Consider the following 18,996-nt stretch of genomic DNA (forward strand, 5'->3'; position numbering starts at 1 on the left):
GCATGGGGGACAATAGCCCTTTGGCACATTTGCTATGACAATGTCTCAGCCAATCAAAGGCGACTTGCCAAACAATCAGCACCCCTTTTCTCATTTGGTATAAATTGTTCCCTTTGAAATTTGGCATTCTTGTGTCTGTCTTGATGAGTCCAAGACGAAAGCTTCAACAGCCCTCTCTTTTTTTCCCAGGCAATACTACAGACTATTTATAAAAATAAAGAACAAAATAAGAATCAACTACATTAAAGTTTATCAGGTACAAGAATTAAATCTGACAATTGCTGTCACTTTGTGTGTGTTATCTATTGGTCAATTTTGTCTAATAAGTAATTTTAAACGTAGGTGGTTATTATCACTAGTTTCTTGGTGCTGTGGAAGCTAATAACATATCTTAAACATTCTGTTGGTTTTAGTGTATTCTTTGAATCAGAACAATCTGACAAAGTCAATTAAGATCAAACAGTGAGTCATCCCATCATAATGTGAAAATGTAACATTTCAATGCATTATTTTAATTTAATAAAACAAAATTACAGTGAAGTCCAAACAAATTGAAAAATAATATTTTGCAGCTGTGAAGCTGTAACAGGATAAATGAGGAAAAAATTCACAAGTGAGAAATGAGAACTGAGAGGTTATAACTACCAGGAATGACTGAACAGGTTGGGGGCTCTTTTCTCTAGAAAAGGGAAAGTTGAGGGGTGATCTGATAGGAGGTCTTTAAAATGATGGCAGAGTTTGACTAAAGTGCATCTATGTTATTTGCTTCAGCCCTTAAAGGGAGATGGTGGCATAGTGGTAGTGTTGCTGGACTAGTAATCCTGATGTACAGGCTAATGTTCTGGGGACAAGGGTTAAAATCCCACCATGGCAGTTGGTAGAGTTTGAATTCAGTTAATAAATCTGGAATATAAAGATAGCCTTCATAAGGGTGGACAATGACAGTTATTGTTGATTGTTGTAAAGACCCATCTGGTTCACTACTGTCCTTTAGGGAAGGAAATCTGCTGTCCTTACCCGGTCTGGCCTACACATGACTCCAGACCCACAGCGATGTGGTTGACTGTTAACTGCCCTCTGAAATGGCCCAGCAAGCCACTCAGTTCAAGGGCAATTAGGGATGGGCAACAAATGCTGACCTTGCCAGTGACACCCACATCCCGTGAAAGAACAAAGACAAAAAAAAACACTCCCTGTGGTCACGAGTTCTACATTCCTCCTCGGGGTAATCAAGTATCTCCAGAGTTCCTACTGGATGAATTAGCGACTGCACAGAATCTACAGCCAAGTCTTGGTCGACAGCATCTTGAATCCCAGCTCCCATTGCCACAACCACACAAAAGGAAACGTGCTATGGAATTAAGGAGAAAAGATACCATTCCACAAATAGGATGTGGGATAAATAGACTATGAGACACCCAATCCCTTACTTCAAAAACACTCAAATAGGATGTAAATGATCGAGAATTTAAAGAACTGAAACTGATAACATCCGGGCCAGAATTTCACGTCGTTTGAGCGGGTGACTGCCTGACCCGATGGGCGTGTGAAATCGTGCAAGCAGGCGTCAGGTGCGCGTCCTGACATCATCACACACTGGCGATATTTTGCTCGGTGGGTACGCGTGGCAGTCGGAAGTGTGTTCGCTGACAATTAACCGGGCAATTAATCCCACCAAGGAGTCGGTTGAAAGCGATTTGATGTGGGCCCCGTCTGCTTCTAGGTTGGAGGACAGGCCAACTGGCCAAGTGATCTTCATATTTTCACCACAACCTCGATCCAGGGCAGGATACAATGTCCAGGGTGAAATAGCATAAAAGAAAGATGTCTGGGGACTGAGGGATTTTTTGAGTCCTGCTGTCAGGTGCTTGAATGTGCTGCATAGACCCAGCTTGGTTCTAAATCTGCCCCCCCTGGGGGGCAGTTGTGGGGTGGGGGGTGGCAAAAAGGTAATGGGTCCCCGAGTTTCACAGCGGCAACCCCTTAAATCGCTAATCTAGACACGTTTAATCAGCCAATTAACAGTTACAGTGGATGAGGGAAGCTGGGATGACGCTGTGCACATGTGGTTGAAACAGTCATTACTATGGTTGACATTTCATTTCATTTCGTTACCTGCTGTTGGAAAGGTGCCTCAGGATAGGCACGGTGCTCGGACAGGTAGGTGCCTCAGGATAGGCACGGTGCTCGGACAGGTAGGTGCCTCAGGATAGGCACGGTGCTCGGACAGGTAGGTGCCTCAGGATAGGCACGGTGCTCGGACAGGTAGGTGCCTCAGGATAGGCACGGTGCTCGGACAGGTAGGTGCCTCAGGATAGGCACGGTGCTCGGACAGGTAGGTGCCTCAGGATAGGCACGGTGCTCGGACAGGTAGGTGCCTCAGGATAGGCACGGTGCTCGGACAGGTAGGTGCCTCAGGATAGGCACGGTGCTCGGACAGGTAGGTGCCTCAGGATAGGCACGGTGCTCGGACAGGTAGGTGCCTCAGGATAGGCACGGTGCTCGGACAGGTAGGTGCCTCAGGATAGGCACGGTGCTCGGACAGGTAGGTGCCTCAGGATAGGCACGGTGCTCGGACAGGTAGGTGCCTCAGGATAGGCACGGTGCTCGGACAGGTAGGTGCCTCAGGATAGGCACGGTGCTCGGACAGGTAGGTGCCTCAGGATAGGCACGGTGCTCGGACAGGTAGGTGCCTCAGGATAGGCACGGTGCTCGGACAGGTAGGTGCCTCAGGATAGGCACGGTGCTCGGACAGGTAGGTGCCTCAGGATAGGCACGGTGCTCGGACAGGTAGGTGCCTCAGGATAGGCACGGTGCTCGGACAGGTAGGTGCCTCAGGATAGGCACGGTGCTCGGACAGGTAGGTGCCTCAGGATAGGCACGGTGCTCGGACAGGTAGGTGCCTCAGGATAGGCACGGTGCTCGGACAGGTAGGTGCCTCAGGATAGGCACGGTGCTCGGACAGGTAGGTGCCTCAGGATAGGCACGGTGCTCGGACAGGTAGGTGCCTCAGGATAGGCACGGTGCTCGGACAGGTAGGTGCCTCAGGATAGGCACGGTGCTCGGACAGGTAGGTGCCTCAGGATAGGCACGGTGCTCGGACAGGTAGGTGCCTCAGGATAGGCACGGTGCTCGGACAGGTAGGTGCCTCAGGATAGGCACGGTGCTCGGACAGGTAGGTGCCTCAGGATAGGCACGGTGCTCGGACAGGTAGGTGCCTCAGGATAGGCACGGTGCTCGGACAGGTAGGTGCCTCAGGATAGGCACGGTGCTCGGACAGGTAGGTGCCTCAGGATAGGCACGGTGCTCGGACAGGTAGGTGCCTCAGGATAGGCACGGTGCTCGGACAGGTAGGTGCCTCAGGATAGGCACGGTGCTCGGACAGGTAGGTGCCTCAGGATAGGCACGGTGCTCGGACAGGTAGGTGCCTCAGGATAGGCACGGTGCTCGGACAGGTAGGTGCCTCAGGATAGGCACGGTGCTCGGACAGGTAGGTGCCTCAGGATAGGCACGGTGCTCGGACAGGTAGGTGCCTCAGGATAGGCACGGTGCTCGGACAGGTAGGTGCCTCAGGATAGGCACGGTGCTCGGACAGGTAGGTGCCTCAGGATAGGCACGGTGCTCGGACAGGTAGGTGCCTCAGGATAGGCACGGTGCTCGGACAGGTAGGTGCCTCAGGATAGGCACGGTGCTCGGACAGGTAGGTGTCTCAGGATAGACACGGTGCTCGGACAGGTAGGTGTCTCAGGATAGACACGGTGCTCGGACAGGTAGGTGTCTCAGGATAGACACGGTGCTCGGACAGGTAGGTGTCTCAGGATAGACACGGTGCTCGGACAGGTAGGTGTCTCAGGATAGACACGGTGCTCGGACAGGTAGGTGCCTCAGGATAGACACAGTGCTCGGACAGGTAGGTGCCTCAGGATAGACACAGTGCTCGGACAGGTAGGTGCCTCAGGATAGACACAGTGCTCGGACAGGTAGGTGCCTCAGGATAGACACAGTGCTCGGACAGGTAGGTGCCTCAGGATAGACACAGTGCTTGGACAGGTAGGTGTCTCAGGATAGACACAGTGCTCGGACAGGTAGGTGTCTCAGGATAGACACAGTGCTCGGACAGGTAGGTGTCTCAGGATAGACACAGTGCTCGGACAGGTAGGTGCCTCAGGATAGACAGTGATCAGACAGCCTCCCCAATTTGTTCTTTTCAACCTGGCCCCCTCCTTATGAGAACTTACTGATCACTCTCCCTGCAACCTGCACAGGCCCAATGGTCAATGGCCAAGTCCCCCTCCTCTGGAGCGTCGCTAATTGCCTGGGGCGATCCTGAGTGAATTGCTATGTACCCACCTTCAGTCAGCCAGTCTGCCCTCGACAGTGCCTGCAGCCCAGGCACCTCCTTGAAAATCTCAAATCCCTACCTCCTAACGAGCCTATCAAGTTACTTAAATGGCCAGCCCTTTGAAAATTGAAAAAAAAAGCTGTCTGTGAAGTTTGAAAAAAACTGTTCTAGCAGTTTCAACAACTGTTCGTTGACATAACCCTAAGTGCTATCATTATCGCATTATTAATGCTAGGCTGCTTTCCACACCCTATCATTATCACAGTGGGGAGGAGGTGTGGTTGTAAATTCACAGTTTGATTGACAGCTCAAGGAGGCTATTAAAGGATTAACTGCTTTGGTGTGGAAATATGGATACAAAGATTTGTTTTTTTTTTAAATAAGGGAGCAAGTGCTTGAGGGGATTTAAATGCATTGAAGGAACTTTCATAAATGGTCCTGCGTTTTTATTTAGTGAACTTTGTAGTAGATGTTTATATATTTATTTTATTTCATTTCAGTATAGCTCCTGAAGTCTGCCCATGGTGGATACTGGATAAGTTGGCATGGGGGGAGTATAAGGGCAAAGACTAGAGGGTGGGGTGCATGGGTTGGCATGCATTGGTATGTATGGGCCTGGGAAATGGATTTGGGGGGTGGGGAAGGGGAGTGTGGCAGGGAGGGGTGAGGCACCTAGAGGGCCCAATGTCTGACAAAACAACTGCGGCAATTTTGCAAAGAACTGAGGCAGGGCTTATAAACAGCCTGCCTTGGTGCTCATCACCCACTGTGGTCACCCCTGACCGGCAACTGGGGGAAATGGGTCCAACTACATCCCGCAACGCCCCCCTCCTTCCCTGGAGCAAGAATCACCCCACATGGTTAGCTTTTCCCCCCAAGGTGGGTGTGCCGAGCCAGGGAATTTTCTAACTTGAGTTACCGGCCTCAGGAGTGAAAATCCGGCTCTTTATTACAGTTTCTCGTTCTTGTGTCGTTCGCTATACAAACTGAATTTAAAAAAAATATTTTTTGCTAAGTTTATTCCTTCATCATAGGGACTTACGACAGGGGCAAGGGACTTCAGTCAATGTGCAGAGACTGGAGAGGCCGGGATTATTCTCCTTAGAGCAAGGAAGGTTAAGAGAAAATTCAGCAGAGGTGTTCGAAATCAGTAAGGGTTCAGACTGAGTTTCACTGTGACAGGAGGAGTTAACAACCCGGGCACACGGGTTTAAAGTAATTGACAAACAAAACAGAGGAGGGATGTGGAGAATTTGTTTTTTTGCCGCAATCTGGAACGCGATGCTTGAAAAGGGCAGTGGAAGCAGATTCACTTGTAACTTGCAAAAGAGAATGAGATAAATACTTGAAAAGGGAAAAAAAAAAATTGCAGGACAATGGGGAAAGAGCAGGGGTCATGGGACTAACTGGATAGCTCTTTTAAAGAGCCAGCACAGACACAATAGGCAGAATGGCCTCCTTCTGTGCTGTATGATTCTAGGATTCTATAAATACATACATGGCTATCTTCAAAATATACATTTGTCAGTCAATTTCAGATCAAGCTAGGTAATAATGGATATGTGGGTGTTTAGTAGGTTGAAATTGATGATAACACAGCTTGAGTGAAGGACAGGACTACAACTGCCAGTCCGCAATTACAACCTACCACACACCCACACATACATTACTGCTATTCAATTATACTTCCACCCCCCCCCACCCTTTATCTATTTAATGTTTTATACCAAATTCAAAATCTTTTAAAAATGTTTCCAGCCAGTTCTGGCAACGTTTCAGGCAGTGAAGTGGAACGATAGCTTCACTAACGGATGTCTCTACGTCTGCAGATAAGATTTTTTTTTAATTTCAGGTCAGTTTAACTAAGCTGGCAGCGCTGTGTGTCTGAGACAGATGCCCCACTTGGACACGTACCAAGGGTGATACATTGGCTGCAAAGCACTTTGGGACATTCCAAGGTCATAAAAGGCATCACACACAAATGCAAGTCATTTCTTAGATTGAAACTCTGTTCACCTCTATAAAAGGAGGTGCATTAAAGTTCCCAAGGTATGACTTGAACTAAAGGAGGAGGTTCTTCCATGGCCTCACCAATGTTCCATGGTGCCACAGGAGGAGTGTGTTTGGGTTTGAACCAGCTGCTTGCTAATGCAGAATTTTTACTTTTTGCAGCAAGATAATTTCAAGGCTTTGAACAACAACTTACTAATGAAAGAAAGACTTGCATTTATATAGCGCTTTTTGCAACCACCAGATGTCTCAAAGCGCTCTACAGCCAATGAAGTACTTTTGAAGTGTAGTCATTGTTGCAATGCAGCTAATATGCGCACAAGATCATCCCACAAACAGCAAGTGATAATGGCCAAAATCATCTGCTTTGGTGATGTTAATTGAGGGATAAATATTGGCCAGGACACCAGGGATAACTCTCTTGCCCTCCTTCAAAATAGTGCCATGGGATCATTTACACCCACCCAAGCAGGAAGATGGAGGGCTCGGTTTTACATCTCATCTCATCTGAAAGTTGCCTCTGACAGTGCAGCACTCCCTCCGTGCTGCACTGGAGGTGTCAGCCTTGATTTTTGGGTCAGGTCCCAGAATGATACTTGTACCTGAAGCCTTCTGACTTTGGAGGTGCGAGTACCAGCCACTAAGCCATGGCTGACACTTAAAAATATGAGCGCTGGAGTTTTCACTTAGTGGGTCATTCACCGTAACCGGGAACACTGGATTGCAAATGAGTCCAAGCGGATTGAGTTATAAAGGACATGGATCAGTCAACCTCAACCCCTACAAGTCGTCTTTAAAATTCTTTGAGTAGGTTAAGTACTCTTTAACCTTACATATTAACATACAGCTGAAGAATGCTTAACATGTTGCTAGATATAACGTGCACTCATATACAAGGTGAGAAATGTTCAGACAAGGAAGACGATTTGATGTGTAAATCATTTTACCTGTTTCAGCTTCTTTAGATCTTCGTCCAGTTCTAGATTATCCAGGATAACAGCAACAAACAGACTCAATAGAATCTGCAGTGTGATTAAAAACAATTTTTAGGCAAATGTTTTCATCATGTTAAAACAAAGTCACTTTTTTGTACCTCAAGTGTGAAGAAAAATAAATACGTGCAAAAAAAATCAGAATTCGGAATCATGCATGCATACATTTCTCATGATAAACATTAGAAGTACAGGCAGAATGTGTCTTTTTTTAAAAAAAATTATTCATTCATGTGGGCATCGCTGGCTGGACCATCCCTAATTGGCCTTGTTCAGAGGGCATTTTAAGAGTCAACCACATTGCTGTGGGTCTGCAGTCACATGTAGGCCACAGCAGGTAAGGATGGCAGATTTCCTTCCCCAAATGACATTAGTGAACCAGATGGGTTTTCACAACAATCGACAATGGTGTCATGGCCATCATCAGACTTTTTAATTCCAGATTTTTACTGAATTCAAATTTCACCATCTGCCGTGGTGGGATTCGAACCCAGGCATTACCCGGGGTCTCTGGAATACCAGGCCAGTGACAATGCCACTATGCCACCACCTCTACATAATTCATATTTATCATCACAGTTGCTTAATCAATAAAGGGATAAGTTAAGAACTTCTACGCTATGGATGGCTGAATTTTCCAATTTTTGTATCTGCAAAGTAATTCAAACCACGTGTATTACAGTCAGCTGCAGGAATAAGCTCCCTCTATTATCCCCACTAACATATTACATTTCCACCGCTGTTCACACAATTGTTAACCTTCCAGGCTTTGAAGATTTTTGGCAGCCGGGACGGTCATGTTAATTTTACAGGGGGTGCCCAGTGAAGAGGCTGGACCTGACATTGGGGACGGCGAGCTGTGGTGGTGGGAGGGCAAGTCGGGCACCAGTCGGCAGCCTTCGCTGTGCCTGCTGCGAGCGTGCTGCTGGCGTGCATGGCAAATGGGAGGGGTCTGGGCATAACGGAGAGAGTTAAAGAAGTGGAGGCAATGGCCACCAGTCCCTCACAAACAGCACTGCTCCTTGGTGCAGCCTGCAGGAGATTGGAAGGAAGTTGCAGAGCCTCTGACCGCGCGGGGTCTCAGGCTCGCTGATTCGCACCTCACATTTGTCCTGGTGTTCTGACCTCCCACTCTGCGTGCACTTCCTGTTACCTGATGGGTTGCAGATAAATTGGGTGGGTGGGTAGGTCCATGTGACGCAGATTGATCTCATTTCCATCAGAAAATTGCTGCTAATTGGGTTGATGAGCCCCAGTTGGCTTCGCGCTCTAACTGGACAGGTTGCCATCAAGCGCCTGGTAAAATGTGAGAACGTATCGGGGAGCTGGCACAATCTCTTTGGCTGCGATGTTCCCAGTGCCCCCGCCTCCCAACTTGCCTCCCAGTCCCTGGGAAAATTCTCCCCTTGGGCTTGGAATTTTCCCTGGGCTCAATGCAGGATGAAAGGAGCAGAAAGGGCCATTGAAACGCTGGGAAAGACATCCACTCCACCAGAGACTGGAATCTCAGGGTGATGCAGTACAGGAGGAGGAGGCCATTCAGCCCATCATGTCTGTGCGGGCTCTTTTGAAAGAGCTATCCAATTAGTTCCACCCTTGCTCTTTCCCCTTTTGAGAGGCTCTCTCACCGGAAAATCCCAACAAGCCAGTGGGGGCACCTTGATCTCCAGGATACTCTTATGAGGTCAGGAGGGGAAAGGTCAGCAATGGAGCTGGGCCACCCATTATGCTCAAGGTGTGGGGACAAAGATCTGAAATGTACACAGTCCTTTGGATCCTGGGATTAAGTTTTGCTTGCAGTAATTTCCACACCATTTCTAGAGTATGCAAGCCATCAATTTTTCTTCCCAATATAGTTATACTGTCCCTCATGACAGCCTAAAGCACTTCACAGCCAATGAAATACATTGCAACAATGGCTACACTTCCAATGTAAAAAACACTGCAGCCAACTTACACACAGCAAGCTCCCACAAACAGCAAGGTGGTAATGACCAGATAATCTGTTTCTCAGTAGTGTTAGTTGAGGGATAAATGTGCTGTGGACTTTTTAAAAAAGAGAATTTTACATATGGTCTCAAATTGCTGGTAGGGAAATTTTAGATTATTTGACAACTGATAAAACATTTATACTTTTAGCCTGCTTAATGAACCATTTGTTACAAATTTACATGATTGTCAAGTACAAATGTGCCAAAATGCTTATTGGTTTAATTTATAATGTGGAATGTTTTGTATATGGAGATAGTGTGGGATAGTAGCTTCGAGGTAGGTGATCAGCCATAACTTAGTTGAATGATGGAGCAGGTTCAATGGGCTGAATGGGCTGCTACTTTTCTTATATGGAATTGGTGTCATTTCCATCAGAAGTGATCACACATAACAGAACGCTTTCAAAATCCATGCGATATATCTCTAACAAGCTTCTGGTACTCATTTAAGGATTGAATGAACTATAATGACCAGCAGTATTTCAACAAACATATTTTGTTCAGTAATTACTATGCTGATGGGAATCCCAGGCACAGTAGAATTCAAGGTTGTGCAGTTTGAAAAGCACTCGAGCCGTTTGCCATAAAGAGCACTTGACCAAATAATCACTGCACTTTTACACTGGAAGCTGTGCTCAGCATGTCTATCCCACTGGGACAGACGATGGCTGTGCTGGGTATGCAGGGACAGAGGGATTCCTGTGCAGGTGTGGCTGGCATCTCCTGGTATCTGATGCTTATTCGCAGATGGTCCAGGAATTACATAAATGGGACCCGTGTGCAATCATTTAGGCATGCATAATACAAGCAGACACTCCCAGCACCGTACCGAGGGGGTGCTGCACTGCCATCCTTTGGGTGAGATGCTAAAAGGGCCCCATCTGCCCTCTCAGGTGGGTGCAAGAGATCCATTGGCAGAGCAACAGCTAGAACTTACATTTATATAGCACCCTTAATGTAGTTATAATCATTCCAAAACACTTCATAGGAGCGTTACCAGACAAAATTTGACATTATGTCACATAAGTATAGGACAGGAGAGGCAAGCTTTAAGGAATATCTTAAAAAGGTGAGAGAGGCAGATGGATTTAGGGAGGGAATTCTAGAGCTTAGGGTCTAGGCAGCTGAAGGCTGGGCCGCCAATGGTAGAGCAATCAAAATCGAAGATGCACAAGAGGCCAGAACAGGGGAATTTCTCTCCAGTGTACTGGCCAATATTTATCCCCTCAATTATGTGACTAAAAGCAGATTATCTGGTCATTATCACATCACGATTTGTGGGATTGTATTGTGCGCAAATCTGCTGCTGCATTTCCTACGCTGCAACAGCACTTGTACTTCAAAAGTACTTCAGTCACTTTAAGGGGATGGTAGCATAGTGATCATGAAACTAGACTAGCAATCCTAAAGCTTGGACTAAGGGTCTGGGCTCATGAGGTCAAATCCCACCATGGCAGCTGGGGGGAATTAAAATTAAATTAATTAAATAAATTGCAGGGTAACAATGATGATCACGAAGCTACTGGATCGTTGTAAAAACCCACTTTGTTCACTAATATCCTTTAAGGAAGAAAATCTGCTGTCCTTTTCCAACCTGGCCTACATGTGACTACAGACCCACAGCAACATGCTGACCCTTAACTGCCCCCTGAAAGTGGCCTAGCAAGCCACCCCAGAAAACTTAACACCACACTGACCACAGATTGAAGAAACAGCTCACCACCACCTTCTCAAGGGCAATTAGGGTTGGGCAATAAATGCTGGCCCAGCCAGTGACGCCCACATCCCATGAAAGAATTAAAAAGAATCGTCTGTAAAGGGCTTTGGGATAGACCTAGGCTGTACATGGCACTATAGGAAGCTAAGGTCTTTCTTTCCATTTTTTTTCTACCCTTATTGTCATTTCTTCCTTCCCTTCCCAGCTATGACTGAGCAGGGGGACTCAGGAGGCAGACACCAACACAAAAGCACAAATACTGCAGGTACTGGAAATCTGAAATAATAAAACAAAAAAGAATAAAATGCTGGAAATACTCAGCAAGTCAGGCAGCATCCATGGAGAGAAAAACAGTTAATGAAAACGTTAACTCTGTTGCTCTCAGCCTGACCTGCTGGGTGTTTCTATCATTTTCTGTTTTTTAATTGGAGACAGGCATCAGCTTGGGGTGTCTATTGGAAGTTTAGAATCAGCCACGGTTACAGCCCAACACACCGAGAACTTCGAAATAGAATTCTACACCACCCGGCTCAGGTTTCTAATTATGGTCACAGGTGCAGAGCTGTTCCTATTGAAAATTATTTATGGAAAGCAAATTAATACCATGTGAAAGAAACCAGAAAACTATCTCGTGATTCAAAAGTTTACATTTTCTAGCTTTGGGAAAGTGTTTTCATTTTAAGGCTTTGTCAGCAACTTTTCCTAACAGGTCAGAGTATTTTTTTCCTCTTTGGAATAATTGTGGAAATTATTAGCAAATTTCCCATGAGAGCTTTCATAAACTAAAGGATGCAAGCTCCACATTATCTTGTTATTTATTTTTTTAACCAGAATCAGGAGTTAGTTGCAGCAGCAAATGTTTCTGACACTTGGTCTTGTAAAGCAGGAGAAGCAGTTCTAGAGTTCAGCAAAGCATGTAAGTGGCAGAATTTTGGATCAACTCTAGTGTCATCAGTGGCTCAGTGGGCAGCCTTATCGCTCTTGAGGCTGTAGGTATAAGTCCCATTCCAGGACTTGAGCAGATGATCTGGGCTGACCCTCCAGTGCAGTACTGAGAGAGTGTGGCACTGTCATAGGTGCCGTCTTTCAGACGAGGCCTTAAACCACAGCCCCATCTGCCCTCTCATATGGATGTAAAACAGCCAATGGCACAATTTCAATGAACAGCAGGGGAGCTCACCCCGGTGTCCTGACCCCAACGCTTACCCCTCGAACAACATCACTAAAACAGGTTATTCGGTCTTTATCACGTTGCTGTTTATGGGAGCTTGCTGTGCGCAAAATTGGGTGCCACATTTTCTGTATTACAACAGCGACTACTCTTCAAAAAAAAAAATCCAGCCTTGGACGTAAAGCACTTTGGGATGTTTGGAAGTTCTCTGTCCAGAAGGTAAAGAAAGGCAAGTTATTTCCGAAGATGAAACGAGGGCAAATTTCACACACAAATAAACATTTGTGAACCTACCAAAGTAGCAAATAGATGGTACAAGATGAAATAAATGGCAACCACTGGTGCCCATACATGTCCAACTGCAATCAAAGTTTGATCCATTACATCAACCCAGCCTTCCTGTGTAATAATTTGGAACATGGACATAAAAGCCTGGAGAAAAACAAGCAAGAATTATAAACATTATTCAAGCATCAATCTACCTCATTTTCCCACATGGTCTTGAATGGAAGAGAATTGCTATAATTACCAAGAACACCGAGTAACCTTCTGTCTGATTTCACTCAAAACAAATGTTTGGGTCATTTGGCTTTTTTCACAGCAGGCTGTGACAAAACACAACAATTCCTTCTAATCACTGTTAACGCATTACCTATTCTTAGTCATCAGTCAAAAGCTTCCTGTTTCAGTGAAGTGGAAGTGAGCAAATCCACCCCTGCAGTGAGGCGTAGTTCTGCTAGGGCCTGCTCTCCGTATCATAAAAAGGAGGTAGAGGCACTGGAGAAGGTGCAAAGAAAAATAATTCACAATTATGATACCAGAACTGAGGGGGTTATGGCTCTCAGGAAAGATTAAACAAGCTGAGGGCTTCTTACTTTAGAAAAGAGAAGGCTGAGAGGTAATCTGATAGAGGGCTTTAATGTTATGAAGGAGTTTTATGGGATACTTGTAGGAAAGAAGTTCCCCACTTCCGAAAGACTCTTAAAATTAGGAGCCATCAATATAAGGTAAATCCAGCAGGGAATTCGGGAGAAACTTCTTGAGAGTGGTGTGGGTGTGGTACCGTCTACCACAGGGAGAGGTCGAGGCGAATAGTATTAGATACATTCAAGGGGAAGCTGGATAAACACATGAGCGGAAAAGGAATAGAAGGATATGGTGATAGGGTGAGATGAAGAGGGACAGGAGGCGGCTCAGGTGGACTAGCATGGACACTCAGACACCAGCATGGACTAGTTGGGCTGAATGGCCTGTTGCTATTTTGTAAATTGTATGCAATTTCCCTAACCATGGCAGAATACATCAGTTGAAAGTTGAAAGAAATTTTGTTCCGTCTCAAAATTAAAAAGACCATGCTATTGGTTTTAAATAACAATATTAAATGGAGGCTGATGTTTAATCAAAATAGTCGATCATTAAGCTGAGGAATTTAAAACAGAGCATCCCATATAGAAATCATAGAATCTATTCAGACACATATCTTTCAGGGTTAGTAATGCCTGTTGTGATAGATTCCAGTGATAATGAGATACGATGGTGCCAAGTTCTCCACTTGACCAATATTTATCCCACAGCCAACAACAAAAAAATACAGACGATCTAGTCACTACCACATTGCTATTTGTGGGAGCTTGCTGTGCACAAATTGGCTTCCACTTTCACTGATGTTCTGAAGGTGCTATATAAATGCCAATGTTTATTTCTCAAGGATCAAAGGTTACGAAAAAGGAATAAATATATGCACCAAACTTTGCTACTCTGCTTTGTCATGAACACTTATTCATTTGCTCTCCACCCTGACATGATGGCAAGGGCTGAGAAAACCAACAGAATTGGACATTGAGATAAAGACTGGAAAATGTGGGAAATATCCAGCAGCTCCAGCAGCACGAGGGGAGTGAAAAACTAAGATTTTTTGAGTTTCTAAGCTTGAATCCTATTTTCTCCTCTTCAAAGATGCTGCCTGACTGGCTGGGTGTTTCCAACATTTTACTGTTTTATTTTGGGTTTCCTGCGTTTAATTGAGAGTGTCTAGGCCAAGGAGAAACGATTTTAAAATCAGAGCCAAACCATTCAGGAGCAAAGCTAGGCAACATTTCTTCATGTGAAGGGTGGTAGAAGTGTGGAATTCTCTCCCGCAAAAAAGCAGTAGGTGTTGGCGCAGTTAATCACTTAAATCTTACAATCCACAGATTCACTCTTGGCTGGAGGTGGGGGGAGTGGAATGGAGATATGGAGCCAAGACGGGTAAACTGAGTTTTTTGTGTTAAAGGCATATCATAAAAGCACAAGCTGCTTTCGCTAAACAAGGAGAAAAGACCTATTTGATACTGACCCTGGGAAATGTTGTAAATCTGTCTAGTTCCTCCACGAAACAGAACATCTGCAGGCTGATGGAGGACATCACAATCAAAAGACTGGCTGTGAAAACCACCAAACTGCCAAGCTTTTTCCCAGGGCCAAATATTTTATACACAAAGTCCTCCAGAGCTGGCGAGATTTTAATCAGCCTGACAACCCTTAGTACCTGACAGAGAAAAATTAAAAGAAATAATTACATTTCAATGCAAGATAAAGACTTACTTTTTTTTAAAATTCTAAGACATCATCAAAATAGCTCTTGTGCATCATTGGGAGTGTCAAAATATTCCACATTTAATTGACAGGGTCACAATAATTATTTATTTACATTATTGGAGATTATTAATTAAAAATATTAATTAGGGCTACAAAATATATTCAACACTTCTATTTTAAATTCATCCTATAGAAAAGTAAAAGTACCCACATTTTATAGAATCTTACAACTCAGAATGAGGCCATTTGGTCCATTGAATTTGCACTGCCTCTTTGAAAGAGTTATTCAATTCGTCCCTTTTCCCTGCTCATTACCCATAGCCCTGCAAATTTCCTTTTCAAATATTTATCCAATTCGCCTTCTCAAAAGTTATTATCGAATCTGTTTTCGCTGTCCTTTCAGGTACTGTATTCCACATCGTCAACTCACTGCATTAAAAAAAATCATCACCTCCCCTCTGGTTCTTTTGCCGATTACCTTCAATCTGTGTCCTCTGGTTACACTAGAAACCGATTCTACCTCTCCACGCTATTAAAACTGCTCATAATTTTGAACAGCTCTATTAAATCTCCCCTTAACCTTGTCTGATCTAAGGAGAACAATCCCAGCTTCTCCAGTCTCTCCACATGAACTGAGGTCCTTTATCTCTGGTACCATTCTAGTAAAACTCCTCTGCACCCTCGCTAACGCCTTGATAGCCTTATGATGGCCGTCCTTGTCTTATTTCATGCTGTGCGGTTTCGAAATGGTTTCTGTGCTTGTGAGTGTTCTCTCTGATGCCCCTAAGTTGTACCGATGTGCAACACCATCTCAGTCTATATCTGCTCTTGGCAGCTCACCCAGGGATTCAGATCATCCTCCCCCTGCCCTCTGTTTACCCTCTCCAGTTCAAATGATTACAGGTAACAAGCGAAATAAACACACCATAACCTCCGCAGTCTGAAAACTTATTGCTCAGAAACACCAGTTGTCTGGAAACTTTTTAAACAGACCCTCAATATAATTGGAATGATTTTAGTCCAATACTTTTGGAGCAGAAGCATGGAAAATACAGTACTTTTATAAGTAAAATAATTTTTATTACTGATTTATAATATTTTATTACTGTTTTATGACTCAGCGTAAATATTTATATCAATGGTGTTTTCCACTTCACGCACTTGTGGCTAGGCATTCTAATGTCATTCTATAATCCAGGATGACTTGGTCCCAAGCACTTTGGAATGGAAAGGATACAGTAAATTTTACTTTGGGCTTTGTGCGTGTAGCACCACATTAAGTCATCCCTTTAGTTAAAGTTCACAAATTATATTAGGTTACCTGAAAGTACGTAAACTGAGAATGGTAGAGATCTGGATAAATGTGGAGAGTTGTTCCCACCACCAACAGTAGCTCAAACTTGTGAAGGGAGGAGCTAATGTAACCAGTGAATCCCAAGCACCAGATTTTCACAAGAGCCTCGAGGTCAAACAAGATGGTGAAAGCGACCTGAAAGATAATTTGATAAATGGACATCAAAAGGTGTTTCTAAATCTTAATCATAATTAAACAGATTGTCTAAAATAAATCCATCTACCTTGCAAGAAAGGGTTCGGATCAGAAATCTCGTCCAAAATTGTACGCTTAATCTTGTGTCTCAATAAGTTAATAATTAGCTTGTAACAAGGATCTGTTTACTGCATTTGACTATTAACAATTGCATCTATTTCAAACTGGAAAAGCCATACATCTGGAATACTTTGTGTAGTACTCCATATTTAATGAAGGATATACTTGCATTAGAGACAGTACAGGAAAGGTTCACCAAATTGGTCCCTGGGATGAGGGGGGTTGTTTTATGGTAGGAGGCTGAGCAAATTGGGCCTTGTATTCTCTCGAGTTCAGGAGAATGAGAGGCAATCTCATGAAACCTACAAAAATCCAAAAAGGGTTTGATAGGGTAAACACAGAGATTGTTTCTGTTAGTCCAGGAATCCAAAAGCCAGTCTCAGGATAAAGGGCAGATCATTTAGGACTGAGATGTGGAGAAATTATTAATTTCGAGGGATTGTGAACCTCTGGAATTCTCCATCCCAGAGGGTTGTGGATGCTCCATTTAAGGCTGGGATAGACAGATTTTTGGTCTCTCAAGGAGTTGGGGGACCTGGGGAGCAGGCAGGAAAGTGGAGTTGAAGCCCAAGATCAGCCATGATTGCGCTGAATGGCAGAGCAGGCTCAAAGGGACATGTGGTCTATTCCAGTTCCTTTTTCTTGTATTCATGTACAACTAATAACATGGGCTATGGGAAAGGGCAGGGGGTGCAGTCAATTGGATAGCTCTTTCAAAGAGCCAGCACAGGCACAATGGGCTGAATAGCCTCCTTCTTTGCTGTAAGATTCTATTCTAAAATCTTAATCCAATTATGATATTCATGCATTTATCACAGGATCAATGAATGCATCCCTATTTAAACACAATAAATGAGAATAAATTGCCTATTTGATCTTATTCACTTAGAATAACAATTATCCCATTAAAAAAAATCTAGCTATGTTTAAAAAAAACATCTACAACCCTAGTTCTAAATAAGCCTGGCAGTAACGACCTTTATTCCATCTCTAGCAAATTAGACAACTTTTATTTATTAAGGAACACTTACCCCAAATAAGCAATGTTATTATATTGCAAAAGTTTCTGTACAATTATTACATGCAAGATGTTGGAGATACATCTGCTTCATTTGGGATTTAAACATGTATCTTGCAAAAGCACTTTTATTCTAGCCAGAATTATTTTTCCATTCTTGCTTCCCAATTCTTCTGGCTCACACTAAAAGGATTAAAATTGTAACAACATCTATCCGAGGAATCAGGCATTAGGCAGTAAATAACTCACCCTCCAATATTCCACCAAGTCTGTTGGATTAGCAGATTCTAAAAACAACAGCCAAGCCTTATTTGTGTTTGCTTGAGTCCATCATTAATAGATAAATGTTTATGTTAGTGGTGTAGCTTAAGCCGCACTAGTTCCCACCATTTACAGGAAACACGTCAGGAGTGTGATGGAATACTCTTCATTGATGAGTGCAGCTTCAACAAGCCTCAAAAAGTTCAACAGCATCCAGGAGAAAGCAGCCTGCTTCACTGGCACCCCACTCACCAACTTAAACATCACTCCCTCCACCTTCGACCCACAGTCACTGAAGTATGATCACCAAAGCTTCTTCCACAGCATTTCTCAAACTCACGGCTCTACCAACTAGAAGGACAAGGACTGCAGGCACATGGGAACACCATAGCCAGCAGGTTCCCCTCCAAGGCATATACCATCCTGACCTCTGTATGGACAGCAGCAGTTCAGAAAAGTGGCTCACTACCACTTTCAAGAATAATTAGGGATGGGCAAGAAACAAAACAAAAAAAGTGCAACTTGCATTTCTTTAGTACCTATCATAACCTCTTGAAGCGCGGTCACTGTCATAATGTACCACAGCAGCCAATTTGTGCACAGCAAGCTGCCACAAACACCAAGGAGATAATGGCAAGATGATCTGTTTCAGTGGTGACTGAAGAGGAAACATTGGCCAGGATTCTGGTGAGAACTCCCGTCCTCTTCTTCGAAACAGTGCCATGGGAGCTTTTATGTCCACCAGAAAGGATAAACAGGGCTTCAGTTTAACATTTCATCCAAAAGATGGCACCTCTGCAGTGCAGTTCTGAAGGAGTGCTGCACTGTCAGCCTGGATATTGTACTCAAGCCTCTGGAGAACCCATAACCTTCTGATTTTAAACTGAGAGTGCTACTCACTGAACCACAGCTGACAATAAAAGCTGGTCTTGCCAGCAACACCCACATTCCGTGAATGAATAAATAAAACTTTAAAAAAAAATGGTTTCCTTAATTGCCCATCTTGCTCGGCAAGAGCCTAGGACTTCTTGGACAAAAATCAACGTTTAAAAATGATCACAAATGCTAGGAATGCTGATTTGGAAGTATCCAATGATCCTTGCTGTTTTTCAATGTTTAAATCAGTCAGCACATTTTCTATTCTGAGCAAACAGTCATTCACAATCCTCCTATTAAAACAGTAAGATTCGGTGACCTACTGGCAGGTGAAGGTTACTGAAATTTTTGCATTTCATATGAACAGTACAGGAAGAGACATCTTTCCCAAGCCAGTCTGGTTAAAACTCAGCTTGACATCCAAAGGGAGGT

The 18,996-nt window shown here is 44.3% G+C and overlaps 1 protein-coding gene across 2 annotated transcripts in view; it reads right to left on the reverse strand.

Annotated features, from left to right (window-relative positions):
- The window catches only part of nalcn (sodium leak channel, non-selective), a 238,062-nt gene that overhangs the window by 127,922 nt on the left and 91,144 nt on the right, over positions 1 to 18,996 (reverse strand). For both annotated transcript variants that reach the window (XM_041198858.1, XM_041198859.1), the window contains exons 12-15: positions 16,122 to 16,289; positions 14,559 to 14,750; positions 12,518 to 12,655; positions 7,300 to 7,374 (exon numbers count right to left, since the gene is read on the reverse strand). In XM_041198858.1, the coding sequence (XP_041054792.1) occupies positions 7,300 to 7,374; positions 12,518 to 12,655; positions 14,559 to 14,750; positions 16,122 to 16,289 (573 nt within the window). The remainder of the gene's footprint in view (positions 1 to 7,299; positions 7,375 to 12,517; positions 12,656 to 14,558; positions 14,751 to 16,121; positions 16,290 to 18,996) is intronic.

Source organism: Carcharodon carcharias, chromosome 11 (assembly GCF_017639515.1).
Source record: "Carcharodon carcharias isolate sCarCar2 chromosome 11, sCarCar2.pri, whole genome shotgun sequence".
Lineage (NCBI taxonomy): Eukaryota > Metazoa > Chordata > Chondrichthyes > Lamniformes > Lamnidae > Carcharodon > Carcharodon carcharias.